The sequence below is a fragment of the Sinocyclocheilus grahami genome, unplaced genomic scaffold (genome assembly GCF_001515645.1).
Source record: "Sinocyclocheilus grahami isolate Dianchi unplaced genomic scaffold, SAMN03320097.WGS_v1.1 scaffold1521.1, whole genome shotgun sequence".
Classification (NCBI taxonomy): Eukaryota; Metazoa; Chordata; class Actinopteri; order Cypriniformes; family Cyprinidae; genus Sinocyclocheilus; species Sinocyclocheilus grahami.
Window position 1 is genome coordinate 101,225 of NW_015506700.1, and position 24,038 is coordinate 125,262.

Consider the following 24,038-nt stretch of genomic DNA (forward strand, 5'->3'; position numbering starts at 1 on the left):
TATATGGGTCAAAGACGAAAAAGGGTTTAAGCATAAAACAATAAGTGTAATACTGCTTTAAATTGTTGTTGTTTTTCCCCCCAAAAATTTAAAAGTTTTCTGTTTAATTTAATTGCAATTCTGTTTTTGTTTTCGGAGCAAAAAAATAAATATCATACATTTTCCCCTGATTTACAGAAGAGAGCCACTAAAATGTCATTCAGTGTAGAAATCTTGTCAGGCATATTTACAACAAAAATCTATTTATGACATATTAAAAGACTAATTACTTTCAAGTGTGAGTTAGTCAGCCCTTTTGTGTTTTGACCAATGGGTTTCTGTGCTTTCTCCTGAACAGGTTTATAATGAGCAGATTCGGGATTTGCTAACTAACTCTGGTCCATTAGCGGTGAGAGAGGACAGCTCCAATGGAGTTGTTGTTCAAGGACTCACCCTGCACCAGGTGAAGTTGGGCTGCATGTGTCATCTGTGCATTTTCTGTGACCTTGATTCATCTCACTTTCACCCCAAATACTAATTAGTTGTAATTTTACATTTCTAAAATCCTAGGTTTTGCCCATTTGTCAGCAAGAATTTTTTACTCATTTAAAACACAATCAAATATAATACGCTCCTTTATTCTTTTATATATTTTAATATGTACACGTCAGAATAAGCATGTTTGAATTTTTACATAAATAGTGTTATACTGAATGGCAATGTAACATTATTTAAACCAAATTTTTGACATTTTATCCTCCAAAAACTTATTTGAAACCTTAAAAGTAGACATTTTACTTTCATTTAATGTGCTTTCTATGGACAATCACTTGTGTAAATTAATTTTGATGCGGACATCTTAACGTCTTTGACCCATATATAGACTTTATAAACACACACACACACACACACATACATACATATATATATATATATATATATATATATGATTTATTTTTGTAAAAAATGTGCATTTCAAAACTTCTTGCCGTGTCAATAAAGAGCGGACTAATTTTGTGACAACATGCCCCACCATAAAGGCCCATACAGAACTATTCAGAAAAATAAATTAAATCGATCAATCAATAAGAGCATCAAAACTTAAATCATGTTGTGGAATCCTGATTTTAAAGGGGAAAAAAACAATGAAAAAAAAATTTCATTTATGAAAATCAGAAGCAGGGCAGTTTTCCCCTCTTCCTAAATGATGAAAACTGTTTGAAAGGCGGGTTGAGAGACGTGGAAACTCCTCAAGTGCGTGTATAAAACCACTTGAGAAGCGTGGTTCAGAAGTCTCCCGAGTTTTTTTGAAGACATCGCACACAAGCTTGCGCAATCAGGATGCCGTCAGCTCAGAGTAAGTGCAGCGTTGGAGACAGACGGATCCTCGTGAGCAGACGCAGCTCTTCACGTTCTCTCTCTCTCTGCAGACGCAGCACTCTTCCTGTCTGCTGTACTGGCAGCGTTCATCAGTCTGGGGGATGCCGTGCCTGCCTACAGCGGTCTGGTTTCATTTATGAAAATCAGAAGCAGGGCAGTTTTCCCCTCTTCCTAAATGATGAAAACTGTTTGAAAGGCGGGTTGAGAGATGTGGAAACTCCTCAAGTGCGTGTATAAAACCACTTGAGAAGCGTGGTTCAGAAGTCTCCCGAGTTTTTTTGAAGACATCGCACACAAGCTTGCGCAATCAGGATGCCGTCAGCTCAGAGTAAGTGCAGCGTTGGAGACAGACGGATCCTCGTGAGCAGACGCAGCTCTTCACGTTCTCTCTCTCTCTGCAGACGCAGCACTCTTCCTGTCTGCTGTACTGGCAGCGTTCATCAGTCTGGGGGATGCCGTGCCTGCCTACAGCGGTCTGGCCGAACTCTCCGAAACATCTGGAGACGAGGCTCAGGACGTGGAGGGAAAGAGTCCTCTGAGCGAGTGGCAGAAATGGTATCTGATGGCCAGAGATCTGCACAGAGACGTCAAGACGCTGCGAGACCAGCAGGTGTGTCTCAACACACACTAATGCAAAGATGCTTTGTGTTACTCAAACTAACTCCGAGTTCCTCCGTCTGCAGTTTGAGAGGGACTTCAGAGAGACGGAGAACATGACGGCGTATGAGGGAGTGAGGATCGAAACGCCTCTCCTCGAACCCTCCGACGGCTGTCTGTCCAGAAACTTCAGCGCAGTAAGAACACGCTTCCTCTCAGACGACTCTGGTTTATTTATGGCTCGCGGTTTAATCAGGAGAATGCTTCTGCTAAGCTGATTTTACATTTGAAAACAATAACATTCAAATTTTGAAACTTTTTTATCGTCTCTGTAAATACTTTTTAACATTTTCTAATGCATTATGAACTAATATGAACAAACTATATTTTAGTTTAATGATGTAAAATTGCATTATACATTTCATTTTTTATTTATATATTTCATATTTTATATATTTAAATTAAATCACATTGTTATTAGTTTTTTTTATATATGTTTTTATTTATATTATTTAGCTATATTAACAGGTAATTTATATTTTTATATATTATATTTAGAAAATTGTTAGTTCGTGTTAGAAAAAGCATTAACGAATGATACTTTATTTTAAGGCGTTACAAATATTTAATCACTTTTAGATTGTGAAGTTTTAGTAAGACTGAAAGTTCACATTTGCTAGAATGTCTTTTTTTGTCACTATATACTTCTGTGTTATTTCATAGTTTTGATAAGTAACCGTAATAATAATAATAGCAATAAATAAAAAAAATTATTAAAGTACTACTACTACTACTAATAATATATATAATAACTTTATTTATTGTATTACTTTAAAATCAATCATTATCATTCAAGCCAAGCATTGTATTATTTCGTCAAATATTAACGTGTTGGTGATGAATCCCCTCACCGATGTTTCAGGAAAGGTGTCTGAGCCGCATTTACAGCGTCTTGACCTGGTACAAAGAGAACTGGAGCTTCATGGAGAAGGAAAACCTGACCTGGAGCCTGGTGAAGGACATCAAACACGGGAGCAAGCGGCTGCTGGAGGCCCTCAACAGCCAGGTACACACACCTCAGCGGCTCTGCTGCGGTTTAAACTCACTGAGAAATGCACAGGTTTAAGAGCAGAAATATTGCCGGAAGGTCACATGACCGAGACGTTGCATTAAAATGTGATTAGCAAACTTTTTTTTTTTTGGCAGATTATTGCTTTTCTTTGTTCACACCTGCCTATTTGATTTATTAGGAGTTGAGGTGGCATTTCATTTTAAGAGCATAAACATTAAGATATTTGCTAACACTTAAAGGGGTCCTATTATGCTTTTTCACTTTTTCAACTTCAGTTAGTCTGTAATGTTGCTGTTTGAGCATAAAAAAGATCTGCAAAGTTACAAAGTGACTCAAAGAAGTCCAATTCAAAAGGAGATATTTTATTTAGCAGAAATCACTTTTCAAAAACTACAATGAACGACTCATTTGGACTACAACGCATATTTTCCGGGATTTGTGATATCACAAATATCGACGAATGGGACGAGAGAAAATCAAGACTTTGTAAAAGAGCATAATAGGACCCCTTTACATACTTATATATATATATATATAACAAGTCCAAGCCACCGTTAACAAAAAATAAATACTACATTTAAAAACATGATGAAATTATATTTTTATAACAACATTTAAAAACATTTTTATATATTATACAAAACAATACAGACTACAATCATCTATGAATAATTTACAGTTTAATGCATTTCATTAGGCATTTCTTTTAAAACATAAACATTAAAATATTTGGTAATATTTTAAAATAACTACAGCATTTATTAACTTTAGGTAGTGTTAATTTACTAACAGCATTTATTAATACATTTTTAAAAACAAAACTTCCATGCTAATACTTTTAAATGCATTATGAACGAATATGAATGAATTATCATTAACATTCCAAATTATATTTTATATTACCATTTATATATTTTATATTATATTTATTTATATAGCATATTTTATATTAAATTGATATTATTAGGTTCCTTATATATTTTATAGTGCTGTCAAATGATTATTCACTATTAAATTGCATCCAAAATAAAAGGTCTTGTTTACATAATATATGTATGTGTACTGTGTATATTTATTATGTATATATAAACACACACATACAGTATATATATTTAAGAAAAATATGGTACGTTTATATATTGCATATATTTATATATGATATAATTTATATTAATATAAATATATACACTGTGCGTGTGTATTTATAAATACATAATAAATATACACAGTACACATACATATATTATGTAAACAAAACCTTTTATTTTGGATGCAATTAATCGCGATTAATCATTTGACAGCACTAATATTTCATATACATTTTATATAATAATATATAAAATTAAAAATATATAAAATAATTAATATATAATTATATATTAATAATATAATTATTAATATATCATTTTTTTATTGTTAGTTCATGTTAGCATTCAATGCATTAACGAATGAGATTTGAATGCATTACTAAATATTTAATTTCTTGTTTTGAATGTTAAAGCTCAAAGATCAACTGACTGGTCAAAAGAGATCTCATTCAATACTTAATAAATAGACGTTTACCTAAAAAGCAGGTGAAAAGTCATGCAGATTATAGCATATCCCAGTCGTGAAGATCCAGACGCAGCGACTGGTGATACACTGACATCAAACAGACCAAAAAACAGCATTTCAGCCAGTGCTGCAGAATCCACCAGCAGCCCAATACGAGCTCAGCAGACGTTCATTAGCGGTCACTTATGAACGTCTGGTGTCCAGAGTTGCCAAGTCTGCATATTATACGCGACTTTGGGCTTCTTTTTTTGTAAAGTTGCGTGAAAAAATCCTGGGTTGCGTTTTTTTGGGCTTATTTAAAAAAATATGGTTGCTTGCTAGGGAAATCTGACAAGCAACTTTGTTTCTTTATGTTCGCCGTATTCTCCAAAGCATTGAATGACACTCTGTCTGCTCGCAGTTAAAGTTAAAGGCACACTATGTAATTTTTCGCCGCTAGAGGGCGCGTATTCAAAATAAACAAAGAGACAAAGGCGTAGTTAGATGACGCTGTGACTGAGTGTGGAATCATGGGAGTTGTGGTCTTCATCCCCACAGCCGACGCAATCCGACGGGACTCGGGCAGAAATCATGTTCATGGATGAGCTAATGATTTATTAACATAGTAGAATGAAGCAGGGTGAGGCTGAAAGCCGTTGAAGCGAAACGAGGCCGCTGAACGAGCGCGACACACGGTTCGAAAGCAGCAGAGCTTTTATTATGCCACAGTCGACCGCTTCCGCTGCTTCCGGTCGGGTGTATGTGGGGTAAAGCAGCGGAGCTTTTATTATGCCACAGTCGATCGCTTCCGCTGCTTCCGGTCGTGCGTATGTGGGGTAAAGCATTCTTGTTCTCACTTTTTTGCAGTTTGCTGGTTTTTGTAAAATAGCTTCCGTTTCTGCTTTTCAAATAAAAGAGTGGTTTCAGTTTAATATGTTGCAGGCTCATTTACTGGTAATAAATAATATTGATGAAACACAAATGTGACCCTGGACCACAAAACCAGTCATAAGGGTCAATTTTTTTTAATTGACATTTATATATCATCTGAAAGCTGAATAAATAAGCTTTCCATTGATGTATGGTTTGTTAGGATCGGACAATATTTGGCCGAGATACAGCTATTTAATCTGGAATCTGAGGGTGCAAAAAAAATCTAAATATTGAGAAAATCGGCTTTAAAGTTGTTCAAATGAAGTTCTTAGCAATGCATATTACTAATCAAAAATTAAGTTTTGATATATTTACGGTAGGAAATTTACAAAATATCTTCATGGAACATGATCTTCACTTGATATCCTAATTGGCATAAAAGAAAAATGTATAATTTTGACCCATACAATGTATTGTTGCCTATTGCTACAAATATCCCCCAGCGACTTAACACTGCTTTTGTGCTCCAGGGTCACAAATCATCAACCAATTATTGGGCTTGTTTTTGAAGCAGCGGTTGCTTATTTGTGTCGTGAGAGTTGGTAACAGTGTCTGTCTCTTTGCTCCTGCAGCTGCAGATAGCGGACGGACAGACGGATCAGATCTCCAGCGCTCCTCTATCGGTCAGATCCGCATGGACGCGCAAGACCACGACGCATTCGATCCTGTTCAACTTCAGCAGCGTGATGATCGACACGTGCAGAGCCCTCAATTACATCAGCAAACACAAAGCTGCACACCGAGCAAAAGACACGAAGAGACCCGCAGACTGGAGCTCCGACAAGAACTCGTTTACCTGACTATCCTATTTATTTATTGACCTTTGCAGATATTTAATTCAGGGCATGATAATTTAATATATTTATGAGTCTGTGCTTTTAACTTATTGACTGTTGTGCAACATTGATATTTATAAATGCAATATTTATGTGCCAGTACTTTTATTTCCCGTAAATGGGTTTTTCTCATTAGAAAATCAGTGCTGATGAATATTCATGAACTTGTTTGGTTTATTTGAAACTGAAAGACTGAGACCAACATGCTGACTGTTTACAATCATCTAATTCGATTCAATAAAAAAACAACAAAGAAAGCTCAGTTACATTTTGTGTGTTTCTCAATGCAATGTTTTAGAAAGAGGAAGCAAAAGTCTTAAAATAACACAAAAAGCTGGGTGAGGTATTTACATCCCAGCACAGCGTCCCGTGAGATGCTCGTCTGCATCTTCATCGGGTTTGTGAATAGGTCTGGGGTTTCCGTCAGGAGCGTCTTCATCCCCAAAGCAAACTGAAAATACAAAAAAAGTCTTCTTCAGCAGCTCTATGTGCTAAAACACGAAGACCTTCACACGAGCAGGTCTTCATCGGGTTTGTGAATAGGTCTGGGGTTTCCGTCAGGAGCGTCTTCATCCCCAAAGCAAACTGAAAATACAAAAAAACAGTCTTCTTCAGCAGCTCTATGTGCTAAAACACGAAGACCTTCACACGAGCAGCTCACAAAACTCACCTGAGGACCGAGGGTTCAGGCATCCCCGGATCGGCTCCCCGCTTGAATCCTGCGAGAAATAAACACCTTTAAAAACACACGCTTCTACTGAAACCCGCAACAGATTCAGAAGCGGGAACTGGGAATGTCACGAACTGCTCCAGCTCACATCTCATTAAAAATCAACACATAAATTTAAATATTAATTATAATAAATGTAATTACACATGAATGAATAACTACACATATGATGTAATATTTTATTATATATATATATATATATATATATATATATATATAAATAAAACCACACACACACACTTAAATTACAATTTTATTACACATGAATGAATAACTACACATATGATGTAATATTTTATTATATATATATATATATATATATATATATATATATAAATAAAACTACACACACACACTTAAATTACAATTTTAAAATGTACAAAATAATAAATTATTATATAATAACCATTTAAATTATATTAATACATTTTATAAAAAAATATACATAAATATTAATAATAAAATTAAAATGTGATTTTCAAATGCATAATAGTTATAAAATTATATTTAGCCATTTAAATTATATATATATATATACACACAATTTTTAAATTTACAAAATAACAAAATATTTTATTTATTAAGTTTCTATATACAAAGAAAAGTAAAGCAATTTTCCCCATTACTTTTAGTGTTCCTCATGACTGTAACACTGTATTTTCTCTCATTTCAATCAGCTTAAGAGCAAAACAAGAAATACTACAATCATGAATGAATTCATCTTTCACAATTCGATGTCAGTTTTTATTTTTTTTGCATTACAACAAAAACAATGCAACTGAGAATTTGGGAGAACGTGTGTTTAATTGTCACTAATAAAGTCAATGCAAAAAAAAAAAAAAAAGGTATTCCTTTTCTTAATGCAGTTTATTTTATGTGTTCTTGACGGCTTTTGTGAGATTAACTGATCTACAGAGCCGGTGACGTTCAATATCATGCCGATATGTGTATTATCAAAGTCCCTTTCATGAATTTTTCATCTAAATGAATCTCAAAAACTGCATGCTGAACTCACAATTAAATTACATATTTCAAATCAGCAACAAAATCTGAAATGAACTGGCCCCATGAATGTTGTTCCTTATGCTCAAAAAGCATCAAAAAAGCTTATTTTTCAGGTTTATGTGCAGTCATAAACACGAGCTTCTAACAGCAGCTGCAGTGATGCAATAACTTTACCAATCAGCCATTGGCTGTTTTATACAGAAGATGGGACTTTTCTGCCATATTGCACGTTGCAGTTTCTCCTATTCATAAGTAATAGTAATAATATACCTTAAAGGGTTAGTTCACCCAAAAATGAAAATTCTGTCGTTAATTACTCACCCTCGTGTTGTTCGAAACCCGTAAGACCTTCGTTCATCTTCAGAACACAAGTTAAAGGAGACATATTATGCCCTTTTTACAATATGTAATATAAGTCTCAGGGGTCCCCAGAATGTGTCTGTGAAGTTTCAGCTCAAAATACCCCACAGACCATTTATTATATCATTTTGAAAATGCCTATTTTGAGTGGAAGCAGAAACACGCTGTTTTTCGTGCCTGTCTCTTTAAATGCAAATGAGATGCTGCTGTTCCCCGCCCCCTTTTCCAGAATAGAGCTGCCATTACAGCTTGGACCTGCTAAAAACATCTGTTATGGTTCTGATTATCATGTTTAGCGTGCTGAAATCATGCGTTTTAAACCATCTGAGTTTAAACTTCAGATATACAGTTTTCTGAGCGCACACATCCGAAGCACACGCACAGAAAGCGGCTGTCACAGCATGCGAGTACTAAACTAAGCTCTCATTCACACACAAGTTTGTCAAAAACCACACGAGTTACAAAAACATTCGGTTATGTCTGTGAAGGTTTTAGATCTGTGCGGCAGCAGCAATATACAGTAAATAAATCAATAAATGCACTGCTGTCTCGTCTCCTCTGAGGCTGGGACCCTAAACCGTGTTCTGTGCTCGTCTGTGCAGCCAAACACAGAGCAGTTAGCATGCTTTGCTCAAACTTTCATCATGGCCTAAACCGTGTTCTGTGCTCGTCTGTGCAGCCAAACACAGAACAGTTAGCATGCTTTGCTCAAACTTTCATCATGGCATTGTACAGAGCTGGTACACCGGTGTCGCTTGCTAAATCAAATGACGGCGCCGTGAGTGGAAACGTGCAGATTAAGGGGCGGTGATATTATAATAAGATCCCTTTGCAACGTCACCAAAGAGAGCGAAATCAGACGCGCTGGTTTTCTCAGACGCTTGCAGAAAAAGGCTTCCCAAAACAAAGTTACTGGGTTAATCTTTTTCATGTTTCCTTGATTGGTAGATACACCAGGGACCTGATTATAGCACTTAAAACCTGGAAAAGTCAGATTTTCATGATATGTCACCTTTAAGATATTTTTGATGAAATCTGAGGGCTCTCTGACCCTCCCATAGACAGCAAGGTAACTTCCACGTTCAAGGTCCAGAAAAGTACCAAGATGATCGACAAAGTAGTGCGTGTGCCATCAGTGGTTCAACTGTAAAGTTACGAAGCTACGAGAATACTTTTTTTGTGCAAAGAAAACCAAAATAACGACTTTATTCCACATTTTTGGGAACTTTTCTGGACCTTGAATGTGGTAGTTACCTTGCTGTCTATGGGAGGGTCACAGAGCCCTCATATTTCATCAAGAATATCTTAATTTGTGTTCTGAGGATGAACGGAGGTCTTACGGGTTTGGAACAACACGAGGGTGAGTAATTAATGACAGAATTTTCATTTTTGGGTGAACTATTCCTTTAATAATGACAAACGAGACACAAAATAGCTGCAAATAAATGAAAAACATTACAGTTGACACTGGTTAATCAGCCAATCAGATGTGTTTGATGAGCCTGTCATGCAACATTACCAATCGTCCTAATGCAGAGCAATATATTGTCATGCTGTTGACTGTTGTCATGCATTGTCCATGTTTTTATTGCATCACGAAAGCGCTCTCGCTCTCTCTTTAGCAAGTCTGGATTCCTCGTTCACAGGAACTGAGAGAGAAAGCCTTGAGCATCATGAAACCGCCTGAGATCCGGAGCACAAAAGTCCGAGCACAGCCAATCCTTCCTGTTTTCATCCAGCATTGGTCTGACTAACACAACACAAGCGTCATCCGTGCGAGATCTCGAAGAATCCAGATGTCAGAGCTGATTCATCTCCATTCATTTCTTGAGCAACACACTCCGGACGAGCTGCGAGGAATGCTTTTTCTTCTGCTTTTCATATTCATATATCACTCACATGCTGGATACTGGACTGTGAGGTCAAATCAGATAAACAACTCTTTTGTGTTATCCTGAATGTATTTATTTAGCTAAATAAATGCCGTATGTGGACTTCAAATATTTATTTTAGTTGAAACGATCATATTCTGCGGAAAAAGAGAGAGCTCAGGCTGGTTTCATTGTTGGATTTTATTTTTTAAATGTGTCCCTGCAGCACAAAAGCAGTGTTGAGTCGCTGGGGGATATTCTCGCTGGGTCAAAATTATAGATTTTTCTTTTATGCCAAAAATCATTAGGATATTAAGTAAAGATCATGTTCCATGAAGATATTTTGTAAATCTCCTACTGTAAATATATCAAAACTTAATGTTTGATTAGTAATATGCATTGCTAAGAACTTCATTTGGACAACTTTAAAGATTATTTTCTCAATATTTAGATTTTTTTGCACCCTCAGATTCCAGATTTTCAAATATTGTCCGATCCTAACAAACCACACATCAATGGAGAGATGATTTGTTCAGCTTTCAGGTGATGTATACATCTCAATTTTAAAAAAATTGACCCTTATGACTGGTTTTGTGGTCCAGGGTCACAAATAATTGTATCATATATTATAAATAAACATTTATTTTATTTTTATATATTATATTTATATAACTTTATAACAGCCGTATATTAATATTTATATTAAATTGTCTATTAAATACTTTTTATAAATAATTTATTATGAAAGTTTTATATGTATATTTATTATATGATCATATATATATTATTTTTTTTATAATATTATTTTTATTACATTTTCTTGAAACACAAGACTGACACATGTACATACCGTGTCTGTAACAATACTTACTATGTCCAGAAAAGAAAAGAAAACAAACACCAGGGACTCATATTACATAAAAAGTGTAAAGCACAAAACCAACAAAGGGTTAATACAGTCGGTACTTTGGAAGTTAGATTTAATAATCCATTGCAAACAATAACAACCGCAGTTGTAAGGGGTTAATATAATGCACATTTAAATATATTTAAATACCCAATCAAGAATTTTGATCCTCTATTATATTGTTAATATCCCTACATTCAATAAATAATAAAATATATTAACATTTAGAATTATAACTTATTATAAATGGATGTTGTTTTTGTATTATATATAAAAAATATATAAAACAACATCCATTTATAATATATTCTAATTATAAATATGAATATGTACATTTATATTCATTCATAAAAATATATTTTAATGATTGTCTGTCTTAAATATTTTTTTATAATGGTCATATTTTATATATATATATATATATAACCTTTATATTAATTTATTATATTTCTATATATTATATTTTTATGGTAACGTTGTATTATATACACACATATTATATATATATGTGTTATACATACACATATATATATAATATTTATATATTTTACTATACATGATCTTTTTATAACAGTCTGTCTTTTCCACTGTCGTCCTCCTCCAGAAATGTTCATGTTTAGACTCAAGGGGCTTTTCTGCGTAACAGACACACAAAATGCTACAACTTCCCTCTGCATCTCATTAGTCTCTAAATGTTTCCCATCATGCCAAAAATACAGAGGCAGGCAAATGTCTGTGGATCAGAATCGAGAGCAGAGTCCCTGAAGCTTGATGAACATTTAACAGTGACGCCGCCGCAGGAGCACAGACTCTGAGCCCAACAGAAGAGCGTTACCTGTCTGCGGCCCTAATAATGAGGAAGTGATGCGGTTCAGACACTTAACGACCGCGCACTGTTAAACTCCACATTCGTTTATTTAATGATTAGAACATCAGAGATGAATTAAAATCAACACTTATCCAGAAATCAAACTGCCTGATGACTGAAATAAAGCCAATAGCATACAACAAAAAATTAGACATGCACGCAGTTTCTTATGAAAGCACATTTCTACGACAGAATTAAAAAATTACAACAGGAGTTGCGACTTTAAATCTCACAATTCTGATTTTTTTATCAGAATTGCATGTTATAAAGTCAGAAATGCGAGATTTAAACTCGCAATTTTGAGAAACAAAGTTGCTATTCTAAATATATAAATTCAGCTTTCTTTCCTCAGAATCACAGAACAGCTTTTATCTCACAATTCTGACTTTATAATACAATGTGCAATTTATTCATGTATGCAATTGTGAGTCAGTATTGTGAGAAATAAACTCGCAATCGTCTTTTTCCCCTCAGAACTGCACTTTATAGCTCGCATCAATGCTAGATATAAACTCGCAATTCTGAGAAATAAAGTCACCGCTGCATGCTATAAACGAGAAAAAAAATCTCACAATTCGGACTTTATTTCTTGTGACTGTGACTTTAAATCCCACAATTCTGACTTTTCTTAATTGCAAGTTCATATCTCACAATTCAGAGAAAAAAAAGTAAGAAGTAGGGTATGCATGCACGATAAATCGAAATGGAATCGAGATCGCGATTCGACAGAAGCTGTGATTGTCGTGCGTATCTTTCAGTGAAGCACGGTTCTGCGATCAGCAGTAAATCTCCATCTGAAGGCCAGAGAAACTCCAAATACGCCTCGCAGAAGAAACCCAGAAAATGCCTATCGCTGCGGCTGAATAAACAGAAGATTCAACTGCTTTCATTGATTCAACGTGACTAATAAACACACGACTACGGCAATATACGGTTTATCTGAGTTCTTATTATTATAATTTTCATTAAAATAAAGTATATTTATAATGCAATGCCTTTATCACTGCTTAAATACTATGAAATATGTTGCGTGTCTTATTCTGTGTAAGAAGCCACATCTCACAGAAGGATTTATTTCAAACACTCGACTGACGTTATGAAGTGAGTTTGGAGTAAAAACATGTTATTAAATGTGGTATTTTCACATGCTTTCAGATGGAGCAGCATTTACTTCACAGAGCCGTAGTTCACTGAGAAGCTATGCAAACAGCTGTCATTATCACCAACGATTTCATAATCGTGCAATAAAATCGTCTGTGATTTTTTTTGCGTAGCTTGTCAGTGAACTACGGCTCTGTGAAGTAAATGCTGCTCCATCTGAAAGCACGTGATGATGATCTCCTGCTGATTACAGAACCGGCTTTACTAACATTTCTACTAGCTTTTCGCATTCGATTAATCGTGCAGCCCTAATAAGAATTGCAAGATAAAAAGTCGCAATTACCTGTTTTTATTTTTTATTCAGTGGCGGAAACGGGCTTCCATAGTTTCAACACCTAATATGTGACCACAAACCAGTCATAAGAGTCCATTTTTTAAAATTGAGATGTATACATCTTCTGAAAGCTAATAAATACGCTTTCCATTGATGTATGGTTTGTTAGGATCGGACAATATTTGGCCGAGATGCAACTATTTGAAAATCTGGAATCTGAGGGTGCAAAAAAATCTAAATATTGAGAAAATCATCTTTAAAGTTGTTCAAATGAAGTTCGTAGCAATGCATATTACTAATCAAAAATGAAGTTTTGATATATTTACGGTAGGAAATGTACAAAATATCTTCATGGAACATGATCTTTACTTAATATCCTAATGATTTTTGGCATAAAAGAGAAATGTATAATTGTGACCCATACAATGTATTGTTGGCTATTGCTACAAATATCCCCCAGCGACTTAACACTGCTTTTGTGCTCCAGTGTCACATATTTACGATATTAAAAAAAAAGGGACGGGAGAATCTGTAGATATGTTTATCTGCCAAAGCAGATCATCTCAAAATTAGCTGGTGATTAATTGGCCTGCCTGATATATCACTCTTAATATGCATATATCAGCAGCATGTCTGGTGCAAAAAAGGCAAAGCTTTAATGAGCAGAAGAACACCACCATCTCCATGACTTCAAGCACGGAGGTGGAGCTGTTTAGAAATCTCGCCTGTATGAAGAGCATCATGGATTCATTGAAATATCAGGCTATTTTGGCAAAGATTGTGGTGCCTTCGGTGCAGAGACGCTTGATCGATGGCCTTTCCCGCAGGACAGCCTCTCAAAGTACTACTTAAAGGGACAGTTCACCCAAAAATAAAGCTCCTGTCATCATTTGCTCATCCATCAAACCTGTATGAGTTTCTTTATCTGGAAGAAAGTCGGTATCCATTGACTTCCATAGTATTTTTTCCCCCTACTATTGAAGTCAATGGCTACCATCAGCTGTTTGGTTACCAACATTCTTCCAAATGTAGATTTCTGGGTGAACTATCTCTTTAAAGGATTAGTTCACTTCCAGAAGGAAGTTTTTGAACAGTAAGATTTTTAAATGTTTTTTTCTTCAAATGTTTTTTTCAACATTCTTTAAATGTTCAAAAATACAGTAAAATTGTGAAATATTTTTACTATTTAAAATAACTGTTTTCTATGTGAATATCTGTTAAACTGTAATTTATTTCTGTGATCAAAGCTGTATTTTCAGCATCATTACTACCAGAGTCACGTGATCTTCAGAAATCAGTCTAATATGCTGATCTGCTGCTCGAGAAACATTTCTGATTATTATCAGTGTTGAGAACAGTTGTGCCGCCGCTATATATGTTTCACCCCCCATCACAGCCTCGCATGCACGCAGATAAAGACAGTAAAGCAGGTAATCGTGCAGTGAGTGTGCTTCACTGACCCAGGTACAGCACGGTGGGGATGAAGCCCCAGCGGATGATGAACTGGCCGCACTGGAACACCTGCTGCAGCCGCTGCTTGCTCTCTTTGCTCAGTTTGGCCATCATTTCACTCAGATTTACTCAAAGATCGTCTCTGGATGCGACGCGGAGCGGTGAAGGACATGGAAGAGCGCAGGAAGCACGTGTGTGCCGTAAAGTGTGCGGCGGTGGCGGCGTTACTGCGGCTACAGCTTTGCGACAGTCGCAAAAAAAAGCGCCACGCTGACATCTAGTGGCCACAAAGGGGACTTCAGGACACCAGCAGTTGACAAAGTGGAAAATATTTTTATTTTACTTTACTTTACTTTACTTTACTTTACTTTACTTTACTATTATTTTATTTTACTTTGTTATTAATGAAAAAATGTGTCATTAATACTAAATTAAATATTATATATAAATGTAGGCATTTTGACAATTTACTTGAATTGCTGAATAATGAAAGACAATTAAAATAAAATCCTAGTTAAACAGATGTTTTAATAACGCCATTTTATTTTGCTTTATGAAAAATGCATCTTTAATCCTAAATTAAATATTATATATAAATGTATGCACTTTGACAATTTACTTGAATTACTGAGAAATGAAAGGCTAATAAAATGTCAAAATCCCAGAAAAACAGATATATTTTAATTATACTGTTACAGAATAAAGGCTGTAATTAAAGCAAAAGGTGCTTCAACAAAATACTGATCCTTTTTTCAACTCAGTGATTTTTTAAATAGTATTGTATTTTATTTTTCCTGACATGCTGGTGTTTTATCTTTCACTTGGATGTTATAAGTTGCTGCACTTTGACAATTTACTTGAATTACTGAGAAATGAAAGGCTAATAAAATGTCAAAATCCCAGAAAAACAGATATATTTTAATTATACGGTTACAGAATAAAGGCTGTAATTAAAGCAAAAGGTGCTTCAACAAAATACTGATCCTTTTTTCAACTCAGTGATTTTTTAAATAGTATTGTATTTTATTTTTCCTGACATGCTGGTGTTTTATCTTTCACTTGGATGTTATAAGTTGCACTGATTAAATACAGCTGGATAAAACTAAAACTGTGTCCGCCTTCATTTCAGGCTGCAAAGCAACAAAATTATTAAAAAAAAATTATTTCACATAAAGGAGGTGATTCTTTTCTATACTTGCTGTATATTACACGCTTGAAAAATTGCATCTAATTCAAATAATTAAATATTAACGGTCTTACTTAAAGAACTAATAACCCTTCAAAATAAGGGTCTCACGTTAAAGGTGGGGTAAGTGATTTCTGGTAGCCAATGTTGACATTTGAAATCACCAAAAAAACACGCCCCTACTGATTAAATACAGCTGGATAAAACTAAAACTGTGTCCGCCTTCATTTCAGGCTGCAAAGCAACAAAATTATAAAAAAAAAATTATTTCACATAAAGGAGGTGATTCTTTTCTATACTTGCTGTATATTACACGCTTGAAAAATTGCATCCAATTCAAATAATTAAATATTAACGGTCTTACTTAAAGAACTAATAACCCTTCAAAATAAGGGTCTCACGTTAAAGGTGGGGTAAGTGATTTCTGGTAGCCATGACATTTGAAATCACCAAAAAAACACGCCCCTATTTTGATAGCTCCGCCCCACACATACGTACGCAACCCAGGCAACGATTAATAAACAAAGCAAAACCAATGTTACACTGTGTCGACAAAATACTATGAAACGCATTATAATCAATGATGCTGTCTACACCATAGATATATATATATATATTAACTATGGTCTACACTGGATACACATGACACGAGAAATCCCCGACAGAAAACTGCTGCTGCGTTCTATTCATGACGTACTGACACAAATTCCAAATGATTTTCAACACTCGCAGTGTACTAGACAGACTTTAGCTGTTGCGGCGCAGACACGGCGTTACTCACCTATCGAGAAGAAACGCTCCGCTCCTTGAGTTCTCTCCAGCGCTGGAAAGCTGATCCGAAATTTACACGGGTCCTACGTCTTGCCTTAAGCCTTCTTTAGTTCCTCAGACGTTTTCCTCTTTTGTCTTTTATCCGCCATCTCTATCTCTCCGTCGCTGGGCTCGGCTAATGTCCGTCCTGTGCACTGAACTCTCTCTCCTCCACATCACGAGTAGACACGCCCCTTACTGCTGATTGGCTACAAGTTTGTTTTGGTACTCGGCCCGACTCAGTTTTCTAAAGCGCTTTTGAAAAATCTCTTACCCCACCTTTAACTTACCATTACAAATTAAAAGCATGTTTACCCTACAAATTTTAATTAATGACCATGTCCTCAAATCCCTGATTAACAAAGACTTTTAATATAAAAGAATAAATCCATAAAATAAATTCAGAGGTCAGTATTGTTTAACGACAAAAGTTGAATGATTTAATCTCAAAACGCTTTAAACAGAAAGAAAAAAAATGATCGGCATTGAGTTTTTGAAATTAAAAGGTACTCGGTAAAACAATAATAAAGATTGTTTTCTTGCTATTTCAAAATCCAGTCACGCTGAAATAGAAATGTTTATTTTCAGAGACTGTAACCATGTTCCTTTTTTTTGACGAAATGACTTCAGTACAATAATATTTACTATTCACATTCTGCAAATGATCTGAGCACAGACACGAGCACGGTTAATGAGGGTCCACTTCAAATTAAAAACACAAACCTTTATGAGCAGAAAACATCTTCAAAAACATCATCCTAAAAGAGAAAACAATAAAACCAGACAAGTACTGGTGCAAAAGCACAGTGCCGCACCAATAAAAGAAGAAAAATCTATTCATTTTTAAATCAAGAAATGATTTGTGGCTTATAATCACACTCTGCCGTAGTGACACATCAGCAGCTGGTTAACTATTACCAGTTTAACCACCGACACTAACCCGCCCGCCTCCTGTGCCAAAGCATCTCTTACGGCCTCACATACAGCAATTCAATTAATAACCATATTGCTTTAGAAACACCATGAAAAATGAAGACGACTCTTGTTTTGGTCTGATTTCCACAGGATTTTCCACGCAGGTTTGTAATCAAGCACACAAATTCCCATGAAAACTGTGAAAGGATGGCTTCGGTTCGAGCCCAGTGCATGCTGGGATACGCGGAGAAGAGAACCTGCAGTTTTCACACACGTGAGTCACTCGAATCGTCATAAAAAATACACAACATCTGACTTCGCAAGGATCTTTTAAAAACACTTAAAAAATACATGACTTTGGTAATCAATCACGATTGACGGAAACAAAAAAACCGACGGGAAAAACAAAATGGACTTCCTGTAAGGTGCTGCAGTTTCCTGCCACCAGGTGGCAGCAGTGAGCGTCTCCGTTTAGGGTCACAGGTCAGAGGTCACGTGGATACTGATGGTGGGCGAGCGCTGCCGGGGCTGGTGGGCGGGGCTTAGGTGTTCCAAATAAGCCACGCCCCCGTGGTCCACTTCTGCGACGTGATTGGAGGCGAGGACGTTGCTGACCTGCTCGAAGGAGCGCGAGAAGACGGCGCTGGCGGTGCGTGACAGACTCAACGAGCCGCTCTTGGGCACTGATTGGCTGGCGGTCAGCGTCAGGCGTTTGAGTGACAGCAGCTCCAGGTTCTCGCTCAAGGCGCGGACGGTGGGCTGTTTGTGTGTCAGCTGATCCATGCTGGAGGCTGCTTCCTTGTCCTTGTCTTTGCTGGAGCGGCCCGTCAGGCGGCGCAGGCCCTTCCCGCTCAGTCTCCCGCCGCCGCCGCCGCTGCTGATCACGATGCTCGGAGCGGTGGACGTCTGCGTGCAGATGCCCTCGTCCACCTCGGCGATCTCCGTCAGCTCATCCGGGGAACCCAAATCCACTGCGTCTGCGGCGGAGAGAGAGAGAGAGAGAGAGAGAGAAGAACGGCTCAGAGCTGTGGAGTGTTTCATGTTTTTGAAAGAGTCTCTTCTGCTCGCAGAGGCTGCATTTATTTGATCAGAAATACAGCAAAAGCAGTAAAATTATGAAATATTATTACTATAAATATTATAGTAATTTATTCCTGTGATGCGCAGCTGTATTTTCAGCATCATTACTCCAGTCTTCAGTGTCAAATGATCTTCAGAAATCAGTATATATATTTTTGTGGACAATTTTTTATTTTTATTTTTTTTACATTTAATGTGGCAGTAAAGACATTTATAATGTTACAAAAGATTGTATTTCAAACAAATGCTGCTCTTTTGAACTTTGTTCATCTGTGAATCCTGAAAAATAAAATGTATCAGTTTCCACAAAAATATTGTGCAGCACGACTGTTGATAATAATCAGAAATGTTTCTTGAGCAGCAAATCAGCATATTAGACTGATTTCTGAAGATCATGTGACACTGAAGACTGGAGTTATGATGCTGAAAATACAGCTTTGATCACAGAAATAAATTACATTTTAACATATATTCACATAGAAAACAGCTATTTTAAATTCTAATAATATTTCACAATTTTACAGTTTTTACTGTATTTTTGATCAAATAAATGCAGCCTCTGCGAGCAGAAGAGACTTCTTTCAAAAGCATTACAAAAAATGTAATTCCAAACATTTGACTGGTAGTGCATGTATTATTATTATTATTATTATTACTGTTATAGGTTCAATCTCACAAAGAAATATCCAGGTCATATTTCACCACAAAAAAAAAAAATAATAATACAAATAAATAAATTAATGTATTAACATTTGGGAATCCCAGTTGTAAAGTGAAAAACTCAATCTTAATGTAATTATAAAACTGTAATACAATAATGAAAATAAAAGGTCAAAAAACTTATTAAAATTATTATAACAAATACTACTATTATTAGCACTTACTCTACTTTCTCCACATTAAAATTTTATAGTAATGTGATTTCGGGGGAAATTTGCTTAATTATGCACTTTTTATACACAATTATACACACAAAAAAAAAGATTTTTTGTGAGATTCACCTAATAAGATTAATTTTGCATTCATTTTTAATTGCATTTATTTTTGTTTTGTTAACAAGCAGCCGATTTCAGAATCAGGGATGTAGAAATGTACATGAATGTTTCCAGAAAATGCAACAAAATCATATTTAAGCAGGTCAGACAGATGAAGATACACCAACACCAGACCTCAAACTCTACTGTAAGAGCGTTTCAGGGAAATAAAGGACCGTGTGCGAGCAGAGCAAGCTGTTGGGATGTTTGTAGCGAAGAGGAAGGAGTTATGCAACGAACTAGAAGAGAAATACAGACTGACAGGAAGTTCAGATGAGATGCATAATATATGCCAACCGTATTAGTAATGGGCAGCATTTGTGGACTAGTTCATGCACACTTAATATTGGTTATCAGATGCATCACTTCCTGTCAGTCTGTCTTGTCCAAAGGGAAGTTGGCAAGCCAGCGGAGAAGTGTCAGGAAAGGGCTTTTCACCGCGCAGCTCATCTCCATAACCACTTAGCTGTGAGTTAATGTGAAGAGACGGAAGAAAACAGAAGGACGAATGCGACAGGAACAGACGTGAGTCAAGGGTCATTCACAGAGTTGAGCTGATGATTTCTGGACACTGTTAATAACTCATAAGAGTCCCAGCTCTATCCACCACATTACTGATATAATGCTGATCACCACAATAAAACATTTCGATTTGTCCCCAAGTAAAAAAAATTATTACATTCTAATTACAACGTATAATACTTATTATTATTATAAAATTACTATAAACAAAATATATAAACAGTGCTTTTATAATAACTATATATTTTATAATAAAATTATAATATAGTAATATGTAATCAAATATTTTGATTTGTCCCTACAAATCAAAATAAATAATACATTCAAATAATAATTATAATTGTATGTAATTATAATGACAACATATAATAATAATTATTATTATTATTATTACTATTATTATTATATGTTATTTAAATAATAATTATAATTTTATTAGAATATATTAATAAAATTTAAATGTATTATTTACATTTTAAATAATATTTATATCTAATTACAATATATAATTTAACACAATAATATACATAATTATAATAAAATAATAATACAGTAATATATGTAACAACATATGTAAATATTTATAATTATATCTAATTACAATATATAATAATTTAATATAATAATATAAAATAATGTAGTATAACAATAATAATATAAATAACAATACACGGTATATTTATATATAGTATATATATATATATACACAGTGCTTATATAATAATGATGTATAATTATAACGAATATGATAATTTTGTCAATAACTTTTTTGTATATTAAAATTATAAGGACAAATTTAAACATGCAACGTTATAAAAATTATAAAATATTTGCATATTGTTTATGCATATTTAAGTACATATAAAATAATATGCATATAAATATTGTTGTTGCAAGGAAATTTTCCACGTAGATACACATAATCAGAAGACCATCCGTCACATTTGGGCTTTCACATTCACTACAAATACTTTGTAGAAACGTAACGTACAAGCTGATTTGCTGTGGTAATGAACAGTCACTAATGCTGTAGACAGAGCTTTACCTCTGAACCAGACATATTCCTTCAGGAAAAAGCAAAAGCAAAGCCTCATACTGAGAAGAAATCCCCTAGACGCTGTTACTTAGCGTTTACATCTCATTAATAATTAACAAGCTTATCAAGAAGCTCCGCCCACACCAAGTACCTCTGGGCCCGAGGGAGAGGGGAGGGGTGTGTGAGACGAGGGGTGGGTGGGGCTCTAGAACTGAACCCGCCCCGCAGACTTCTGCCTCCTGACCTCTTGACCTCTAGGGTCGACCACCACCTCTGTGGCGCCCCCTAGCGCCTCCCCCTCCGTCCTGCTGCGAAGAGCCTCTCCGTTGAGCAGCCGCTCGCCGCTGACCCCTGTTACACTAATCTCAGGGATGGGCCCCGTCACGCAGGAGTCAGGGGACTCTACACTGTCCTCCTGAGACTCTGAGACACACACACACACACACACACACACACACACACACGGACACATGCATGACGAGAGGCTGAAACATCTCAAGACAAACATAAACACTTCAAAATTATAACATGAAAATGGACACAGATGACAATGAAATGAAAGCGACTCCTTCCCATCGAAAGTGATGCTACTTTGAATTATATTATTATACTAAAATATTAGAAAATTATATTTAAATCATATATTATTTTTAATAATTATAATGAAGTTATTATTATAAAATATATTATAATTAATATTATTTAAATTACATTGTTATAATATAAAATATTGTATCATAATTCTACTATATCATAATATTTTAAAAATAATAAAATATTTTATAATAACTATCATAATATTATAATCCTATAGTGGTTTAATAAAATATAATTATTTTATATTTCAATGTAATATATAATTATTATGATAAAATATGACACTAAAATGATATTGCTATAATATAATATTTTATCATAATGATATTATTATAATATTACCTATAATATTCCGTAATAACCATATATTGTAATAAACCTATATTGATTTAATAAAATAAAATAAAATATATTATATATAAATATATATTTAGTTATGATAAAACAAAAGTGAATATTATATAATTATATTATAAAAAATTATACTATGTCCTCCTGAGACTCTGAGACACACACACACACACACACACACACACACACACGGACACATGCATGACGAGAGGCTGAAACGTCTCAAGACAAACATAAACACTTCAAAATTATAACATGAAAATGGACACAGATGACAATGAAATGAAAGCGACTCCTTCCCATCGAAAGTGATGCTACTTTGAATTATATTATTATACTAAAATATTAGAAAATTATATTTAAATCATATATTATTTTTAATAATTATAATGAAGTTATTATTATAAAATATATTATAATTAATATTATTTAAATTACATTGTTATAATATAAAATATTGTATCATAATTCTACTATATCATAATATTTTAAAAATAATAAAATATTTTATAATAACTATCATAATATTATAATCCTATAGTGGTTTAATAAAATATAATTATTTTATATTTCAATGTAATATATAATTATTATGATAAAATATGACACTAAAATGATATTGCTATAATATAATATTTTATCATAATGATATTATTATAATATTACCTATAATATTCCGTAATAACCATATATTGTAATAAACCTATATTGATTTAATAAAATAAAATAAAATATATTATATATATATATTTAGTTATGATAAAACAAAAGTGAATATTATATAATTATATTATAAAAAATTATACTATAATTAATATTACAATTAAGTGATTTAATAAAATAGAATTATATTTCATTGCGAAATGGTTAAAATTAACATTATAATTATATTATAAAATGACACTATAATTAATATTGCAATTAAATTATATTGTTATAATATATTTGATCACAACATTATAAATATATTTTACAATAACTACATAAATATAAAAAATTGTTATTTAATAAAATAATTATTTCACATTTCCTTATAACATATAGTAAAATTATAAAACGTTACAATGAATATTACATCTAAATTACATTACAAAATATAATTATTATATATTAATATGTTATGATATTACATTATTGATAGAATTATGTTTTAATAATGTTTAAATGTTAAATAATTATACGACTATTAATATAAAATATTATAATACAATTACATTATTATTAATATAATTATAAAATACAACTGTTATTCTGCACTAACTATATTTTAATCCTAATAAATGTAAATCCAATTTAACATGCACTTTATATTATGAAAAACTTGACTCAACCGAACAAAAAGACTCAAAACAAAACAAAAGTAAATCTAATATTATAAAACCTATAGTTCTGATTTCTTAAGTAGTAAGCCGTATGATTTGAGACATCATCTGTAGCACAAATGCTTCACACGGTTAGTGAGATGATTTAGACAGCAAACGTGTAAAATATAGTAATGGTGACGCCTGCCTCAGCGGACCCCACTAATGAGTGCGTTTGCTGCTTAATT

General features: G+C 34.1%; 3 protein-coding genes across 9 annotated transcripts in view; 1 reads left to right on the forward strand and 2 right to left on the reverse strand.

The window, feature by feature from the left end:
* The first annotated feature begins 1,320 nt into the window (after positions 1-1,320).
* LOC107570916 (interleukin-6-like) lies at positions 1,321-6,429 on the forward strand. Its single transcript, XM_016257189.1, has 6 exons — positions 1,321-1,336; positions 1,410-1,481; positions 1,761-1,969; positions 2,043-2,153; positions 2,879-3,022; positions 6,067-6,429. Exons 1-6 carry the CDS (start codon positions 1,321-1,323, stop codon positions 6,292-6,294), a joined length of 780 nt encoding a protein of 259 aa, XP_016112675.1. The 3' UTR covers positions 6,295-6,429.
* Positions 6,430-6,486: 57 nt separating this feature from the next.
* LOC107570918 (mitochondrial import receptor subunit TOM7 homolog) lies at positions 6,487-15,189 on the reverse strand. Its single transcript, XM_016257191.1, has 4 exons — positions 14,967-15,189; positions 7,001-7,049; positions 6,851-6,915; positions 6,487-6,716 (listed from the first exon to the last, which is right to left on the reverse strand). The coding sequence occupies exons 1-3, from the start codon at positions 15,070-15,072 to the stop codon at positions 6,900-6,902; spliced, it is 171 nt and encodes a 56-aa protein (XP_016112677.1). The 5' UTR covers positions 15,073-15,189; the 3' UTR covers positions 6,487-6,716; positions 6,851-6,899.
* A 2,248-nt stretch (positions 15,190-17,437) lies between these two features.
* The window catches only part of hycc1 (hyccin PI4KA lipid kinase complex subunit 1), a 55,765-nt gene continuing 49,164 nt past the window's right edge, over positions 17,438-24,038 (reverse strand). For 5 of the 7 annotated variants that reach the window (XM_016257197.1, XM_016257199.1, XM_016257202.1 and 2 more), the window contains exon 11: positions 17,438-18,846. In XM_016257197.1, the coding sequence (XP_016112683.1) occupies positions 18,347-18,846 (500 nt within the window). In that variant the 3' untranslated portion in view covers positions 17,438-18,346. Of the gene's footprint in view, positions 18,847-21,692; positions 21,965-24,038 lie in introns of all 7 variants that reach the window. The other 2 variants (XM_016257204.1, XR_001607108.1) reach the window with 2 other exon arrangements.

What these genes read in the sequence shown, in the direction of transcription:
- LOC107570916 (XM_016257189.1), top strand. An exon ending in AGACGCTGCGAGACCAGCAG is followed by an intron (nt 1,970 to 2,042) that starts GTGTGTCTCAAC and finishes CTCCGTCTGCAG; the next exon opens with TTTGAGAGGGACTTCAGAGA. An exon ending in TGGAGGCCCTCAACAGCCAG is followed by an intron (nt 3,023 to 6,066) that starts GTACACACACCT and finishes TTGCTCCTGCAG; the next exon opens with CTGCAGATAGCGGACGGACA.
- LOC107570918 (XM_016257191.1), bottom strand. Translation starts at nt 15,072, where the DNA reads ATGATGGCCAAACTGAGCAAAGAGAGCAAGCAGCGGCTGCAGCAGGTG. An exon ending in CCCCACCGTGCTGTACCTGG is followed by an intron (nt 7,050 to 14,966) that starts GTCAGTGAAGCA and finishes TATTTCTCGCAG; the next exon opens with GATTCAAGCGGGGAGCCGAT.